The sequence below is a fragment of the Agelaius phoeniceus genome, chromosome 7 (genome assembly GCF_051311805.1).
Source record: "Agelaius phoeniceus isolate bAgePho1 chromosome 7, bAgePho1.hap1, whole genome shotgun sequence".
Taxonomy (NCBI): Eukaryota; Metazoa; Chordata; class Aves; order Passeriformes; family Icteridae; genus Agelaius; species Agelaius phoeniceus.
This window is the reverse complement of record NC_135271.1, coordinates 24,014,300-24,033,296: the sequence shown is the minus strand read 5'-3', so window position 1 is coordinate 24,033,296 and position 18,997 is coordinate 24,014,300. Positions and strand designations below refer to the sequence as shown.

At 37.0% G+C, this 18,997-nt stretch overlaps 1 protein-coding gene across 10 annotated transcripts in view; it reads left to right on the top strand.

Moving 5' to 3' along the window:
• HYCC2 (hyccin PI4KA lipid kinase complex subunit 2) overlaps positions 1-18,997 on the top strand; it is a 50,469-nt gene that overhangs the window by 23,476 nt on the left and 7,996 nt on the right. For 9 of the 10 annotated variants that reach the window (XM_077181234.1, XM_077181237.1, XM_077181235.1 and 6 more), the window contains 8 exons: positions 3,497-3,676; positions 5,539-5,619; positions 6,236-6,351; positions 7,128-7,223; positions 8,072-8,188; positions 8,875-8,962; positions 12,809-12,968; positions 14,156-14,323. In XM_077181234.1, the coding sequence (XP_077037349.1) occupies positions 3,497-3,676; positions 5,539-5,619; positions 6,236-6,351; positions 7,128-7,223; positions 8,072-8,188; positions 8,875-8,962; positions 12,809-12,968; positions 14,156-14,323 (1,006 nt within the window). The remainder of the gene's footprint in view (positions 1-3,496; positions 3,677-5,538; positions 5,620-6,235; positions 6,352-7,127; positions 7,224-8,071; positions 8,189-8,874; positions 8,963-12,808; positions 12,969-14,155; positions 14,324-18,997) is intronic. The other variant, XM_077181241.1, reaches the window with a different exon arrangement.

Genomic DNA, 18,997 nt, shown 5'->3' with positions numbered 1-18,997 from the left:
CCATGTTATTTTCTACAATTTAATTCTTCAAAAAGGCAAGTATTTCCAATATTTGTCATTCATTTTCTAAAACATTATATTTAACTTAGGTTATGACTCTTAGGATTTGGAAAACTTGTAAAATAAGCCAAAGGAAGGCTATTCATCATCTTCCTTAAAACATGACTGGTTTGCATCTCTGTGAAGTATAAAATGAAGAGTGAAAATTAGATCATTGATGCTCGCTGCATGTTTAAGCCAGTAAAAGTGTCTTTTTTTAATGCTTATTGCTGCTTATGCTAATAGGAAAGATCTTGTAATTATAATTATTTTGTTTGTCAGGAAAAAGAGAGGATTGTAAGAGATATTTTACTTTGGATTTTTTTTCCGACTTCTGTGCTACTCAGTTTGCTTTAACTTTGGACTGAAAGATCTTAGGGATTAAAAAATGTGTGCCAGTTCATGTATACACCCATTACTGATGACAAAAGCTCAATTTCCTCTGTTTATCCACTGTCTTCTCAGTATGTGTATTTTCAGAGAATTACTTGGAAGAGGCTGGCTCTTTGGAAAGCCAGATAACTAGGATGTAAGGAGAATATTTGTTCTTTCTCAGTGTCAAATTTTGTGTCTCCAGGTGGGAGGCTATCATACAGTAGTTTGATAGGAAAATCCTGGGTGGTTGTGCTTTTGAAAATACTGGTGTTGTAGCATCTTTGTGATGGCAGCTTTTTCTTGTGGAAAAAGCTTACAGCTTTTCTTACAACTCTGAACACCCCAGAAGTGCTATAGTAGTCACAGGTTTTTACCTAAGTAATTGCAGTTGTTAAACATTTTCCACAACAAATATGACAACTACTAAAAATAAGGAGAATTTGAATGCTTGCAGCACCACTGACTAGATATTGCTTATATCTTTCTAGGGAGAAGGTTTCCCTAGGCTTAAAAGACTAATTTTATAAAATTTTCATTTGAATGTAGGTAGAATAAACTTAGTAACTGCTCTGGTTGAGTGTCATCTGACTTAGCTAAAATAAATTTTTCTTTTCCACTCTTTCCAATGGGACTTGGATTAGACTGGCTGATTTCAAATAGGAAACAGCTTTAGGCTGCTGTCATCTCTAATCTAATACGAGTACTATTTATAGCATTGCCATTGTATATATCTGGTTTCAGATAATATTTTTAGCTTTTCTTGCACTTGTCATCTCACTGCAGAGAGACTTGCATGTTTTGTTTTCAGAGGGTTTTTTTTCTTCTTTCTCTTCTCCTCTTAATCATATTTTCTTTTAAAGAAAAATCTACAAATTTATTTAGTGATGTCCAAATTACTTAGTAACCTGTTTTTAATTTGAACATCTGAAATAGGCCGTTCATAAAGCAAGGATACAGTTCTATTTCTGAGGATTAGAACATTTACTGTAACAGTTGGTTTTAATAATTATTGTCACTTTTAGATAGGAGTTTCTACTAAGTAAATAATGATTAAGAAAGTATATACTTATGCCTCTTTTGAACATAAAGTGCTATATATGTATGAAATACTGGAATAAATATACTACCAGAAGCTGTACCATTTTTTCCTTTAAGTGATTCTAATAGAAGCTTTACAGACTTCTAATTTCATTTAGATCCCAAGCCAAAACTTAAGTGGTTGGTTATTTTATATCTTTCTATCTATCTGTCTTTCTATACATGCATATAAATATGGATGTCTATGCATGTAGACAGATTTGTATAGCTTGTAAAAATCCATTTGTTCTAAATGACTGGGCTTCTCTCATTCTGTATCAACATTGTAAATGTCATCTTTCTTCACTCTCCTTGTAGAGTCTCTCTTCGCTTCTGTTGTAAACGCTGGCTTCTAGCTTAGAGTAAGAAGTCTGTCAATCAGAACCTTGTTACACAAGGTACTTACACCAGAGTCTTGTTTAAGAAGAGATTTCTCTGACAGCTGAGTTTTATTTTACGTAAATGTCATGTTATGGCTTACGTAATCACTGGTTAAATATGGTGTGCTACATTGACCAGAATATTGTGTCTTGGAAATGAAACTGTTTCCTGGCTGATGCTCTCTTAATAGATAATAATGTCAAATTTATGTTTTATGTTTGTATTACCAGTGTAAAATATCTAAGTGTAAATATAGGTATGTGAAATTGTACATTTGTAGAGCTTTATGGCATTGCACATTTATCGAACATTCCAGCTATTCACTTGCAGAAATGTTGGTCCCTCTGCTGTTGGCAAGGGACTCCTAAGTTTTTTAAGAGGATGGATGGTTCACAGTAGAGTACAGAAATATATCTTTATGCAGCATAGCAAAAGTGTGACTCTCAATTCTACAGGAAGTTTGTCATACTATGATTATGACGAATAGACAAATTAATGAAAAAAGAATGCATCAAAGTCCATGAAATATGCTGCTAATGCTCTGAAAGTCCCAGGTGCATATGCCTGGGAGTGAAAGGAGGGTCATATATGCCTTATCTAATCTGTATGTCTGTATATCTAAGAGAGCTGCATGAAGCATTTACTGTTAGAAAGAGGACTTGAGATTCTGGCCTCTATTTTCTGACTCTGTAGCTTTTCTATACGAATATGGATGCCTTAGGTTACATGTATGCCTCTGTCTTTTTGGGCAGTGAATCCCATAAATACTTATGTCAGATCATCACATTTGGTACAACACAATATTAGATAGTAGTCACAAACATTACAAAAGTTTGTCATGGGAATTTAAGAATTTTTTAGATTTTTTTTCCCCTCAAGTTTTGATTTTGGTAATAAAAACTTGATTAGTCATAGGAAAGAATGAGACTGTTCAGTGTGGTTCTTCCTGCTTTTTTTCCTGTTCCCTAACAGTTCCATGGATGAGTCTTAGGTATTGGTTTAGCATTATAGGCTCTTAAAATGGCAGGTTTACCTCATGCTTTTATCACACTGACTGGACAGGGGCCTTTATTTTCATTCTTGTAGTGAAACCTGAACTGCAACTCAAAATGAAAAGATCAGTTTGCATTGTAATGAACACACTCAGTTATTGGTTTTGAGACTCAAAAGGTGTAGGTAAGAAATTAATTCATGTTTCTGTTAATGGACTTGTCATTAGCAGCTGATCTTTAACCTTTGTGCTTTCATAGACCTTACAACTGCACTAAAGTTTGACAGTGCACAGAGTTCAAACCATGCGTCTGTCACACGCCTTAAATTAGTACCTGTACAGAAAATAAATCTTGTACTGACAGCCCTAGAGAAGAATCTTATCAAAGCACACATGATAGTGGCTGTAGTGGCCACATGTCCAAACACTGCATACCAGTGTCCCTCATGCCTGTCCTTATGGATCTCCTTAAACAGAATGCAGATACCAGTGTGATTCATTCACTCAATTGCCAGCAGGAAATGCAATTTGTACTGACTGCAGTGGCTATATGATATAGCCCCTTGATTTGTTTCACCCTCCCTTATTAGAGAAGCCTACCAGTAAGTGATTAGCTTTTTTGCCTTTCCACAGCTCCTGGAGCCTGTTTGCCACCAGCTCTTTGAACTTTATCGGAGTTCTGAAGTTCGGCTCAAGAGATTCACGCTGCAGTTTCTGCCAGAGCTGATCTGGGTTTATCTGCGTCTCACTGCCAGCAGGGATAGGCAGAGCAATGGCTGCATTGAGGCATTGCTGCTTGGCATTTACAACCTGGTAAGTGAGATGAGTGGCAATGGCTGAGGAGAGCTTTGATCTGAAGTTTTGCATCACTGACCGCTAGGAATAAAGTAAATTATTAGAACAACATATTTAAAATTAAAATACACTTAAAGGAAAGTGTATTTAATACAGGGGAAAGCATAATGTAGCGAAGGTTTAGTAAAGATGTGTTTGCAAAAATATATTTTTTAAAATTATCTTTTTTGGAGAAAATATTTGCACTGCAAAGGATCATCTCATGGACTTTCTCACACTTTTATATACTTCTGTTTGTAAGGAAATTAGGTAGGCCTTCTTAATGTTACAAAATAAGACTTCTTATGATTGTCAGGCTCATGTACTTAGTCAGTCTTGATGTGTCACTTCCCCTGCCCTCCCATGTACTCTGAACATGTCTTTTTTAAGGGGGTAGTTTGATGGTGAAGCCATTCTGCATGTGAGCACTCAGATATATGCATGTGTTCATTTGAGTCAGATAATTGTCTTGAGGGGAACTGTAGTTTTAAGAATAAGTAACTGTAAATTATTAAATTTGGCTAGTGGATGTAAAAGCAGTTTTTTACATCCTTACCCTGGCCTGGAAATGTTTTCTGTTTTCATGTTATGAGGCTGATAAATTCAGCAATACTTCCACAAGAGACATTCTCCAGTGGGAATTTCTGTGGTATAGGACCTTAAAACATACTCTACTGAATATCACCCTTCCCTCTCATGTCATTATAAACCCCTCCTTTCAGTTGTGCATTGTATTTCTACACATAAGACACAGAATAGCCAAACTGTGATTCTTAAAATGTATTCTAGTTATGTGTCTATAGATCAGCTCCAACAATTGGATGATCTAGTTATTTTAGATTTATTTTTATAGAAAAAAACACTGGAAACTGCTTGGAAATGAATTTTTTGTGCTGTCTATTAGATTGAAGTAGTACATTTGTCTTTCCTCCTCCTAGAATGTTCTGCAGTTCATTTGAAAGTCATGTTGGTGATTCATATTTTTTAAGGACAGTAATTTCTCCATTCTTTCCATATTCAGAAAGAAAGAGACCTCAAAATGAACAGCGGCTTCCACTATTTCTTTTCTTTAATGAAACTGATATTTTTCTGCACATAGACTGAGAGTGAAGTTATTTTCTGAATACTTAAAAGGAGAAAGGGGTAAATAAATCTTCTGTGTTCTGACAAATTCTGTCAGCCATTCTCCTGTTATAATCCTTGAAGCCTGCTACAAGTACGGAGCTGCCCTGGGCTAAACTTTTACATAAACTGGAATGACTGGAGCTTATTGTTTGAAAATTTGCTGTACAAAGTGCAAAGGCAGGATTTTAGACTCCTTTTTGGTGTTGTCTTACGTAATTGCTCCTAGTATATTTTCTTTTAAAACTGCAGGGTTTGCTTATGTAGTAGCCTAGCAACTACAAAATCTGACCAGTTTGAAAGCCTTTGAAGAAAACACTGTGTGTGTTTCCTCCTGAGGAAACTTTGCCAGTCCCCTTGATTTCACCTTTTCTCTGTGGTGCATTTATTATGAAATACTGTCCATTGTCAGCAAGCGACTCATCAGCCCTTCTGTGTCAGTATCTTTAGTCTCACTGATTAAAGAGCCAGTGCTGGGGTTTTTTTAAGTATTGCACACAAATTCTGCAGAGCAGTTTGTGATAGAGGTCTTTTCCCACTTGTTAAATATGTATGTTGATATTGTTGATATTCTGCAAATGCACAAAGTCCTTGGGGTGTTAATAGTCTTATCAGATCAGGACATCTAACTTATTTGTTAACTTCCTTCTAAGAGCTGAAAATTATTCCACTCCTGTCTCCTTACTCCTGTTTGAGTTCTGATTTTGTTTTTAATGCAGGAAATTGCTGACAAAGATGGAAATAACAAAGTTTTGTCTTTCACCATCCCTTCATTATCTAAACCCTCAATATATCATGAGGTAAGAGAGGTACTATGGTAAATTAAAATTTGATCTATTAGAGGAATTGAAACTGGATCCATTTGATGCCACAGGCCATTTTAGATGCATCTTCTTGTAGTAAGTTTTGAATGTCTGTAGCTTGCAGCTGGTGTAATAGAATGCTATAGAATTTGTAGAAGAACAGGTATATAAATGTTCAAAAATCTTCATTGACTGCCCATTTTTAATAGAGTTAGTTATGTTGTAGTTGCAACTGCTTTTTTTCACCTCTGACATGTTAGCATAAAAGCAGTTTTCCTTCTAACTCTTCCTTAGTTCAGTTAGAACTTGCAGCTGTGTGTTTCTTTCACTAATGTTTCTGTGTGATTAGGACAAACTGTACATGGATATGTAAGAATAAAAGTTGAAAATTGCTCTCACCTGCTGTATTACTTCTAAGTGTGTACACTTTATAACAATGAAAGTAGGTAATGTTTTTAGATCCACTGTATTCTAGAGTAATCTCCATTTTTACAGATCACAAGATAAGTGTGTCTTTTGCCTTAGGTAGTTGGGAGCTTTAATGCTTTTGGGGAATTTTTACTTACAACTTAACTTCTCCCCCTTCCTTCCTTCTCCTACCACCTACTTGTAGCCCTCTACCATTGGATCCATGGCTTTAACTGAAGGAGCATTAAGTCAGCATGATCTTATCAGAGTAGTTTACAGTGATCTTCATCCTCAAAGAGAAACCTTCACAGCACAGAACAGGTAGGTGGATGTACTCTTAATATTAAAGGTGCTTCACTAGGGAGACAAGTCCTGAAAGAAAACAAAACTATTTTGTGATCAGTCCTTTCTCAGCAGTAAGTGCTCAGCAATAAATCTAGAGAACAGCCTTAGTAGTCATGAGTATAATTCTCTTTTTCTTTGTTCCATCCTTGTATGTTCTTCTGCTAGTTTATTTTGAAGAATAACTTCTCTGTCATTTCTGTGTCTGCAAGGAATATCTTTCGTTTTATGGCTGTCTATTCAATTTTTCCTGGAAGTGTAACAAAATTCAGCTTTTGATCAGGGGCTGTGAGTCTTTTTTCTACTGGAAAAAGGGAATGGAGCTACATTGGAGTGGAGGGAATGGAGAACAGGAGTGAGACAAATTGCCCTGCTGTTTAATGACTGTTAGCTTTACCTGTATCTAAAGACAGCACTGGGAAAACTGATAAAATAATTTTGAATGCATTGCAGACATTTCCACTTCTAGAACTGTCCAAATATTATGCCATATCTCATTTCCTTCATAGTTCCTGCATATGCTAAGGGCTTTCAGGATTTTCAGAAGAATAAATTTTAGTGTTTATAGTGAACCTTTGATAGCCTGTTTCAAGTTAGTGAATTATAATGAAAGAGGATTAAAGGATTTGTGTGTTTACTTCTGACACCCCTTCCTGTAGGGTGCTTTTTGAGCCTGAATTGTAGATTTCTTGTGTTTAATTTCAGTGAAATATTAAGAATATAAACAATGTAAGATTTTGCTCTCCTCTTTTCAGGTTTGAGGTGCTGAGCTTTCTTATGCTGTGTTACAATTCAGCTATTGTCTACATGCCTGCTTCTTCTTACCAGTCACTTTGTATGATGGGTTCCAGGTGAGACACTTGCCTTTGAAGTAGTCTTCAGGGTCATGTAGATTTTAAAATATTCATCCAGTAAAGAAAAGTACTTTCTGATGGGGATAGATTGGTTCTTGGTATGCTTCCATCATTTTCACTTGAGTTGTGGCTATGCTAAATTTGCCAAATATGTTTAATTTTCCTGTATCTGAAAATTAGATCTGTTCTTTGAGTAGAGAAGCAAGACAACATTTTATATGCAGGAGATTTCTGTTGTTTTGGAGACAGTGCCACAGTTGCTATGTATCAGTGGCCATGTGTTGCTTCTATGATGAAGATTCAGATAGGAAACTGATGCAATAAGGATGTAATAAATTATCCTGGTTTTAATGTAGGCAGTATATGGGAAGACAGATCCTTTTTTCAAGAGTCAGAAATATTTCTTACAAGGCAGCTGAGAGCAGTTATCAAGACTATAATATGTGTGTTATCTGACTTTAGGTATAAGGTGACTTGCATGCTGTCATTATTCTTTAGATGGGAAGTGACATACTTCTCTTCTGTACCACTGAAATATTTCCTATAGAGAAAATTAGTTTCATTTACTGAGTTTTAGGGAGAGTCTCCTGGCTGGTAGTGGAGAACATCTTGTTCTTTAGAAGCTGGTTATGATTTGAGGAAAACAGGTGGAGGAATTATTGGCTACATGGGAATAACACTGGACTTTCAGTGAGCTGCATATCAAAGCACTGCTACAAAACTGCAGCATAAGAATGTTCTGTGTTTATTTTAAAAAATAAATTTGAAACTAACTAAAATCTCTGTGATATAAAGACATTATTCTTTGTGGAGTTAATACTTTCCTGTAATGGTGTTGTTTTTAGGCTGTGTGTGAGTGGATTTCCACGGCAGCATGAGAAACGCTGGAAAGAACACTGTGGTAGAGTGGTGTTAGACCCTGACTTCATGGTGCAGCTGCTCACAGGTGTCTATTACGCCATGTAAGTGGGCAGGGTTTTCTTACTTGAAGAGAAAGGTCTGCTTTTACATGAATTAAAATATAAATGCCACTTGGTTTATAATTGAAAAAAATATTTAGATTCATAGCACACAAGTTTGTAATCAATTAGTATATTTCCCATTACTTGCTTATTCAGCCAACAGATAATTTGAAAATATTTTTGTCAGCACTGAATTAGGTGATGAAGGGCCAGCAGTAGGTGCTGAAAAGAGTTAGGCTTCTGGTTTCAGTTTTTTCCATCTTGCCAGTACCACAGATATCTTCCATTCACAAGCATAATGAGCTTGGATGCCAAGATAAACCGATGAAATGCAGACCTCTTAAATGTCAGTAGCATCTGAGGTAGCAAAAATACATTTCTAGAGCAAATTCAGTTCTGCTAAGTAGCATTAGCGTTTGCATATTGACCCTGTTTTTTTAAAGTTTGTCCTGATTATGGCATCAATTTTGTCTTGTTTAGAGGGAACATGGAAGAGCTTTCTTGTTACACCAAGAAGTTAACAAAATATGCTGTAGTGCTAAAAGAAGTGAATGTACACTGTGGTGTACATACAGTTGATGAATTTTCTGCATAAGCTGAGAAGTGCAAAGCTGGATTTGGGGAGAAAAAAGGACAAGTTTGTTTTCATAAGATGTGGAAGATAAATCTCTCTCTTTACTTTTTAGATATAATGGTCAGTGGGAGCTTGGCCAGGAGGTGTTGGAGGACATAATTTACAGAGCACAGCTTGAACTCTACTCACAGCCCCTGCTGGTAAGAAACAATCCACTGTGATTTATGGGCCTGGTTAAGAGCAGTATGGAAGTGTTTCTGAAGTGGGCTGGTAATGAAAGCTTTTGTGTCCATTTACTGCACAATCAAATGCAAGTGATTTGTTAACAGCTGGTGTTTGCAACGTGGCTATTTATACCATACTTTTTCTGCTGAGTATTAAGCCAGGGTGTTTGGATCTTCTAGGACTCATTGAGACTGAAAGCTAGGATTTTGCTAATATATTATAGTTGGCTCAAAATGTTTATGTTGTTTTGACATATGCCGCTGATGAGTGGTTCAAAGAAGCTTAACTGAATAGTTGTATGTTACAGGGCATTGGTTGCAAAAAAGGTGTTTTCTTTGCTTCTAGACCTGCATTAGGGTTGAGAATAAGCTGTGGGTTTTAACTGATAACAAAGTAGAGAAAGCAATAGCAGGATGCAGCTGAAAGTGAAAAGGAGCTCCAGTCTCAGAGTCAATGCCAGATTTTGTTTGATAAAAATCACACAAATCCTAATCTTTACCTTGTTTGGAGGACCAGCAGTAAAATGAAGTAGTTCTCATTGGGGTGGGGATTTCTTCAGTTTTCACCGTATTTGCTGTTCCAGTCATGAAAAAAGAGAAATGGGGAAAGTGGTGAAACTGGGCTGGAAGCAGGTGGATGTGATTGGGAAGGATGAGAAGGTTGAAAGAGAGAAAGGAGAAATTTTTGTCAGATGTAGGAATGAGAATCAAAAGAAGAGGGAAAATTAAGGAGAATAAAGTACATTAGATTGCTGTTTCAGTTTCTGCATCAGAATTGTGGCTAGAAGCCTTTAGTCCTCCTCTGAGCTAACAGCAGTAAAATGTCACTGCTTTTGACATAACTGACGAAGGAGCGGATTGGCAAAATCTTTTTATGTGGCAATCTGAGATCACTCTTTTCTGAACTAAATTGCATAAAATTATTCTCCAAAGGTATTAATATTGGCTGTACAATTTATCTACAGGCTTTCTGACACTGCTGCATTTAAAATGCCTGCTATCCATTGAATTATTATAATAGTTGGTTTCTTTTGGAACTGACTCATCACTCCATCAGATTGAAAGTTTTAAATTAAATATTGAACCTGCTGAATTGGGCCATCCTATCAAACTACTACACTTGAAAAGCGTGTAGGAGCATCTGGAACTTGATGATATGACAATTTTTAGTTTTCATTGTTCGTTTTTAATCAATTTGTTCTTAGAGATTACTTCTAGTTGTACGAATCTTCTAGAATGTCTTTGTTTTTTTTCTAAAGCTCTTATTGATTCTCTATCCCATTGTTTATGACATAATGATATCACCAATTTTTACCCCTGCCTGATTGTCAGGTTTTTCCTGCATATGCATGTAGGCCTATTCAGGCAGGTGTTTTTTCTTAAATACTCTGATCATTGCCTGCTTCCTGTCTTGTTTTACTAGCATTTTTTTAAAAGTAGGTTGAAGAAATTGTCCGTTTTATTAAAATAATTACCTGCATGTCTTTTCCCTAATGCTGTATATTCAAGCAATTTGACATTTTCAAAGATTGGAGCCCTTTGCTCTCCTTGCATTCTTCACGAGTTGTGTATAATTTAGCAGCAGTATAAAATTCTGTGTTTTAAACCTAAAACTACTAGTGCCAAATAACTATCATCTGGGAAGCTTCACAGGAAAGTTGCTAAGTTCAGCTTCTGCGTAGCATTTCCTAAGAGCAGCAAATTCTTTGAAGTCTATTTAATATTAAGGCAAACCCCCACATTAGATTTATTTTTAGATACCTGTTTTCCGGTACCTATTTGTATAGTTATGGGAATACCATCAGTCATCATTAAAATGAGGAACATCATGATCCCTGTGTTTGTTTCTTTGAGAAACATTTTTGACCATTTAGTGGATCCATGCTCTTATTTACTTAGGGTTTTACTGCCTGTAGAAAAAAACCCTAAGCTTTAAAAAAAAGCCAAGTGGAAAAAGAGCATCAGAAAGCTGTGAAATATCTGTAATGTAGAAGTGGTCTTCTATCAATCATTCTTATACAGAGACTGCAGTGGAAAGAGTAGGAATTAACACAAGTGAAAAGCCTTTTCTGGCTTAAGAAAAGTATTTCTATTAACAAACACTGGGTACTGGTCAAGAAACCCGAGAGTTTCTACAGAGCCAAACTAATCACCAAGTGTCAGAATTAGTAGCACCTTGGACCTGGGGAGCAGACTGGTTCCAGTCAGTCTTTTCCTCTGAACAAAGAGTTCTGCATGCTTTTCAGACACAGAAATCCCAGTCTTCAGAGCACAGACACACAGGTTTTCCAAGTCTGGGGCACAGGACCCATGGATCAGCAAGTCCCTATTGTGACAGCAGCTTTATCCAATGTATTTTATTGATGCACTTACTGCTCTTATTGAATGTTCTTTCCTTAGAGCTCCTTTCTGGTAGGCAAGAGTGGATATCTGGCCTGAAACCAACCTTCCTTTGTAATTGATAACTGCAGACTTGGCTTGCCAAGTCTGAATTGTGCTGTGTGTTTGTTTTCCTGCCTTTCAGGGCTGGATTAGACATCGTGAGCAAGTGTTTTTGCATCCTGAAAGATCATGGTTTTGAGGGTGTTTTTGTCAGACAAGGACTGTGACTCATTCAGACTGGTTGTTTAGATTGTTTCAAAGATTTACTGTTGCATTGATTTTTATCTCCATATGGTTTTCCTCAGTCCCCAGAAGTACAGTTTGTGCTGCTAGAAAGGGCCAGCTGTTAAAAGGTTCAACAAGCAGAAATGCTCTGTCACGATTCCTGTCATAGTGCAGAAATCTTTTGCTATGAATTTTTAGATTTTTTTGGTATACTGACAAGAGTATCTATTTAAAAAAGGTAGCAGCTCCAGTGAGTAGAAGATTTTGGAAAATCAAGGTGTGTTCATTTTGTGGGTTGTGGTTTAGGGGGGATTTTGAAGCTTTAAGTAACACTTTGTGTGCATCAGCTTTGTTACTGTTGAATATTGTACATGCCATAGAGAAGCAGTTTGCTTTTCTGGAGCTGGTACACAAGTTCACTTTTTTTGAACAATTTACTTGTAAAGTAAGAGACATTGCTGAAAGTTGTTTTTGTCTTTTTTAAAGTAAACCTCTAATCCCAAAAGCATTTTATGGGAAACTCAAAGAAGCAATTAAAACATCAAAGTCAAAAGAAGTCACTTGTTCTCCTCAAAGCTGCAAAACATAACTTCTGACTTTATAATAGGCTATTACACTCATCTTTATTAAACCTATTTTAATTGTATTTTAATAACTTCATGTTCATTGCTTAGGTTGCATTTTTTTCCCTTAAATAAATCTTCCAAGTACCTGCAGTCTAATCCTCTTGGTTAGGTTCTGTTTGGCTTGTTTTTAGGGAGGAATGGGGAGCGGTATAGGGAAAGGTGTGGTGGAAATCAGCCCTGTCCCCCTGTGCACAAGGCCACTGGCTGTTTGCATTGGCTTGGGCTGTGACTTAGTTATATTGACACCCTTGTCATAAAACATAAATGGTATTTGCCTTGTCATATTGCAGTCTCTTCTGGAGGGAGACCTTCCTGTATATGTTGTTAACGTCTGTCACTACAGATGGCAAAGATAGAACAAAATTAATTACCTCGAAAAAATGGAGAAATTAACTCTGGTTTTGCAAATAGGTTTATGATGAGCTTTTCCATGTAATCAAACTTGAATCCTGGGCATGGGGTCATTGAGGGGAATCTGACATAATTACCAATTCTTACTTGTTCTCCTTTCTGTATCCAGCAGGAGATCCAATATTGCCATTAGTGCAGTCAAGGACAATAGTAGTACAGCATCTTACTTTTGTCTTAGGTTGCAAATGCCATGAAGAATTCGCTGCCTTTTGATGCTCCTGATGCATCACAAGAAGGCCAGAAGGTACTGAAAGTAGAAGTTACTCCAACAGTTCCAAGAATTTCTCGGAGTGCTATTACTACAGCTTCCATCCGTCGTCATCGCTGGAGGAGAGAAGGTGAGCTTTCTCTGCCAGGAGCACATATTACTACCTACTGTAATCATCATCATCACTGTAATCTGGCTTCTGAGTTTGAATGTTTACAGAACATTGGGGGGGCTTTTTGTTTGTTTGTTTTTAAAAGTGATACTCCATAATAGTATATAATACTTTACATCTTCAGAGCACTGCATGAACATGAATATTTTGGGTGTTTGTTTTGGTTTTGATTTTGTGATAAACTGTGAGGTAGATGAGGAAATGGAGAAACTGGAAAATGTTTATTAAGACTTCTTTTTTCTCCATGTAACACTGTGTGAAATTGTAGGGATAAAGTGTGGCTTAGAATTTGAGTTCTTTGTTTAATCTGCACTAAAATTCAACTGCTTCCCATTGTAAATAGCTCAGGGAATGAATGCTAACATCCAGACCTAAATAGGATTCCAGCTGCCTAAAGCTACTGATGGCAGTGGGAGAGTGACAAACTGAACATCACACCTGCCATCATATGGCCCAGTTTATTGGGGAGCTCTAAAATAGGTTTGGATAGTTTAGAATTAGTCTTTCCTCAGTGTGTACTTGCATCATATGGAAGTGTGCTTGACTGTATGAAGAAAAAAAAAGTAGCGATCTTTACCTTGATGTGATGACATCTTCAGTGTAGGTGTAGCAAAAAACTTGCTTTGAAATCACTTTGTCTGCTTTTAAAGCTTTGTTACTTCATGTATAAAATATTAGTTTTAAAAAGCTGCATAAATCAATGAAGGTAAAAAGGAGAATAACATAAGAATCAACTGAGAGTAAAAAGTCTGCAGACAGGAATTGCATATTTTCCTGTGGTACATTTCTTTCCCCTTTTATTTTTTATTATTCTTCTTGGTCACGTGCAAGAGGATTTGATGACCTCTGGTCTTCAGCTGAATCAGGATGTCCAGGACAAGAAGTAGCTGTCTCCTGTTTTCAGGACTCTGCGTCGTGTTTGTCTTCACTGTGGTTCTATTCAGCCATTCTACTCATTTGCTGGTCTCTGGTCTACAGTACAGCCCACCTGTCCCTTTCTGTGGATGTTCTCACCACTTCTAACTCCGCATGGGCAGTGTTTTGTGTTTGTTCCATGTCAGCATAAACTTTCTATTTTCCCTGCCTGGGTTGGAATGCCAAGAAAGGAATAGAAAAGCACTAAAATGTTATATGTTGAATCCCAGATGGCTTTGACTTCTCAATCGAGGCTGACTCAAGCATTCCTGGCTCACCGATCCAACACGGCTGCACAGACCTAGGGATCAAACGTGAGCAAGAGGGGGAGGTGCTGCTGCGCAGGACCCCTGAGCATGGCTTCCCGGAGCCCACCTTGGCAGCAACCACAACAGAGGGTAGGACAGAGATGAGGAGGCAGAAGTCAGTGAGGCAGTTGCTGGAGGAGGATCCTGGCTCCCTATCCCCAAGCAGAACTTCTTTCCATTCTAGTGTGTGTTTCCGCTATCCCAGGGTGTATTAGCTTTCTTTGCAATACACACATCCCCTATATACCTAACATCAGGTCAGGAACTACCTTTTGTTATCATGTGGGCTGGCCTGGGGCTTGCATCTGTGTGGTGAAACACTGCTTGGCATGGCACAAAAAAAAAAAAAAAAAAGACAGGGGTAATATCCAAGAGCTTTGGGATTGCTTGGAAAGTCTCTATTACTGAGCATGTTTAATCTGATATTAAGAAGAAAAAATATGCACCAGATGAACATGAATCTAGCACTGAAAAGTAGACAGTACAGAATATAAATGGATTTGGCTCCATTTTAGTTAAAATAGTGTCTTGTTAGTCTGCAGTTTTTAAGTTTTCAAGAATGAAGTCTCCTGTTGCCATTGAAAGTCAAACCTATCTAAAACAGGTATACAATTACTGATGTTTTATTTGTCAGTCATCTTTTCATTGAAATGTCATATTTGTACAACTCATTTAGAACTGGCTGCTCTACAAGCACCAGAAAAGTGCTTGTGTTTTCAGGAAGAAATTATAAAAACTTTAGAAACCATTACTCTTTCTTTCTTAGTTGTGCTGTCCACACAAATGCTGTAGGGCTTCAGAGGTCTGCTTGGCAGCCAAGAATAGCAGATAGAGTAGGTGGCAGAATTTTATTTAAGTTCATCTACTTTTGAGTAAAGAGCATTTCCTTGATGAAAGACATAGTTTCAAGTACTGAACTTGAATCATGATTTCTCCTCAGAGATGAGAATTAATTTCTTACAGATTTAAATGAACATATTTTCAAGTACTCTCCTATCTTAAGCCTTCTTCTGTATGTGAACTTTGGTGTTTCCAGCCTCTATAAAGACATTAGTTGATCATGAATAAGATTTATTTGCACATTCAGATATGGGCTACTTTTCTTCTTCAGATTTGTTTTTCAGGAAACAATCTAGAGATTTTGGAGACTTAATTTTAGAATCACAGAACAAAGTTGCTATCCAGCAATAAAGAGTAGAAGAGAGTGGCATAAAAATATTTAGTGCAGGTTTTTAATCTACTTGGTGCATTGTGAATTTGAGCATGCTCAGTAAATGATCCTGTCTTCTCTTAAAAACTCACTTTCCACTTGATCTTACTCCGTTTTATAACTCTTTGCATGTGCATGACTTGAAGGATATAGAGAAGTCCTGAGCTGCAGAGAACTTTCTGGGACAGACAGGAAGTGGGAAGAGAAGTTGATAAAGATGATGCATTTTAGTCTTGTTTGAAGCCATTGATGTAATATGGCATATTATTGGATATATATATCCATATCATTCCACATTCTCTGCTTCAGTACAAATGGATTGAATACCATTTACTTCTGTAACATTAGCAATGTATAATTACATTCTTGATCCAACTGAGTATTCCAGCTGATAGCATCTGGGAGAATGCCAAGGAAAGGAGTTTGCCTTGATTATCGACATAAAATTGTGGATGTATATCCAGGGTTCTGTTTGTTTTCTAATGCTGATTTCACAAAAAGCTTCAGCCAGAAATTCTTTCTTACAAATACCAGTTTGATGTCAAACAGCACAAGGAAAGACTGATCACTTGTAGTGACTTTTCAATCTTCAGGTAGAGGAAGGATAAACATGCTAAAAGTCATTTTAAAAAGGTGTATAAAACCCCTTCTTCAGATCAGTGTTTTGACCCCTTAAGTAGAAAAATACAAGACTTCAGGGATAACTCAGTAATGCAGTGCAAGCTATTCTGCTTCTGGGTGATTGCAGCTGTGGTTTTGTGCATTATTTTGGGTCAGTGGAGAACACTGAGTCTGTATCTAAAGTACTAGTTGTGTATATGTACAAATAGCAAATTATTTGAGGACAAATTTATTCTGATAAGGAACAGTGGGAGTCTTGAATACACACTGTAGTGCAATGGATGTGATTTCTGTTGGGTTGCACTGTCACTTTCTCTTTTGGCCTTAAAATAAAGAGCATTTGGAAGGGAGTAGATTTTTAGATTTTATTTCCTTTTGAAATTGTCTTATTGGTCTATTGGAACATAAACAAAACAAAAAACCAAACAAACAAAAAAAAGAGAAAACTTCATCGTTACATCATTCTGTTTTCCTTCCCAGAGTATGTAAGGACTCAAACATTTTTTTTTATTTCTGAGGGCAGTTTTTAGAGGAAAAATAAGATGTATTAGGAAAAGAATGTGTTTGCTGAATTACTTTAATCCCATTGGGAACCTCTGTAGGTATGTGGGTCTGACTAGAAAGACACTCTCTTGCATGTTATCTTCTCTATCTTCTTCATTTTTGAGCACTGCTGAGCAGCTTGGGCCTCTGTATAGTTGCAGCATCCAAAAGCTTGCAACAACCCCTCTCAGTCTTATCTTTAAGTCTCCTATGCATAAAATGCCACTTTTTCAGTGTGACTGCTTCACAGTCCCTGAATAGGACATGTGCTTCAGCATCCTGTTACTCAGCAATGCTTTAACATAAATTTTGAAAACTACTGATGTTCTTGTAATAATAAAAATCTTAGCAGTGTTGTCTGGAGACAACTTCTTACAAGTTCCACATCTTTATGTTGAATAAGAAGGGCTTGAGAGGGGGCTTCAGCTGCTTCTCTTGCTGCTTGTAACTGAATATGCTTTCATCCAGCTTTGCATGGTTATATTAAAGAAACATAAATGTTGGTTAATTGAAAAAGTGGTCTTGCTTTTGGTATGTTCCAGTAATGTCTGACTTTTATCAGTAACTTTGATTGTGTGTGGGAAGGTTGGAGTGGGGAATGTCAGTGTGGATTGTGGATAAAATATATCACTGTCTAGTGTAAGAAAAGACAGGTATGTGTCCAGGAGAAGAAGAAGGCCTAGTTTTACCAAACAAGGTGGTCAGGAAGTGGGGAAGGTACGTGCATTTAAAATATGGTTAGGGGAAGTTAAAGCAAGTAACACAGCCTTCATTTTAATAGTTGCTCTGGGAACCTAAGGACCTTCTTTTTCTAAGGCAAAAGGCTTAACCAAGGAAGAAAGACTGCAGTAACATGAACTATGTTATTTTTCTGCTTCTGGGAGGCCAATGAGTCAAGTAGAACTATTGAAAACTACAGAATCATCTCTCATTGCGTTGTTTTGAGAGAGGCTGAGAGTGGTTTGATTTGGAGATGTCTAAATATCTTTTGTAAGCCGATATACAGCGATGGTAATTCCAGGGCAAAGTTTCCTGAAAAGAAGTAGTAAATGTAGAGCAGAGTAATGAAACCTCCCTGGAAAGTTTTGGGTTTGCATTACACCTCAGAAATGTGAAATGGGATCAGGCAGTATTCCTGCTACACAGAGGCAGCTACAACACCAAAAGCTTTCTGTCTGTTCTGTTTGCCACGATGTAAAATGTTCCTTAGCTAACACTCAGCATGAGAGAATGAGCTTCCACTCAAATATTAGACTCTCTCAAATACTTGCCACCATGTTTTTCCCATTCTGCAAAAAAGATTTAAATGTCTTTGCTTGGCAGCAAGTGGGTTCAACCATCTTAACAGTAGAGCACCACAGTGGCTTTAGCTGGGCTGGATCTGTATGTCTCCAAATAATCACACTCTACTGCTTTTACAAAGAAAGGCAAAATTCTTGTAGTCTGAGTGACTCCTTTTTTGCTAACATGGTTAAAATTTACGCCTTTTTTATATTGAAATGAGATACACAGAGAAAAACTGTTGCTCCATTTTTAGTTTTGAAATTTGAATGCTGCTCAGTTTTCTACTAAAACAAAAACTTCTGAGAACTTGGAGCTTAGAAAAAAGCTGAAATAAGATTAAAAGATAAAAAATATTTGTGTGCAGCCCTAATCATATTTTAAGCCTAAAAATAAGGATTTAAGAAATAATATTGTAATGCTTTTATTTTCCTTTTAGATTCCAGTCAAAAGCACAGTTCTATAACATAAAGTGTTTCAGAGATTTAATTTCTCTTAATGCAAGGGTTTCCTTTTTTTTTCCTCTGAAAAATGTAGGTGTTGAGATAAAAGCAAATATGGTAGAAATACCTGGATGGGATTGCTGTAAATTCAAGGAGGATTGAATTTTGGAGAAGAGAGAACTAGGAATTAGATTAATCTCCAATAGAAAGTATGGTCACGTTGTTCACAGTGCGAGCTACACACAAGAGAAGCCTTCTACCTCTGCTGGAACATTGTGATTGTTAGACTAGGAAGTGGCCTAATTCTGAAGCTTACTGAGCACTCACGAGAACTTACTCTGACTGAAAGAGATCCTTAGATCTTGCCTCAAAATAGGATAAAAATAGACTGAAAGGGTGCTGGGTTTGTTTTAGTTTGTTTTTTTTAAGAGCACGTAGTAGGAGAATGGGTAGTAGTAGTATCTGCAGACCAAGCTAAAACAAATTAGCCAAATGGGGCCCAATTCTTGTTTATAGACAAAGTTTGGGACCAATATTCTGACTGATAAAAGTATTACGGATGAAAGGCTAATCAAGCTCAGGGAGCACTTACTGTTAGACTCTGTTAAATATGGCAGGAAAATTGGCTGAGAATCCAAAAAAAAATTAGGCAAGTGGAATCCAAGC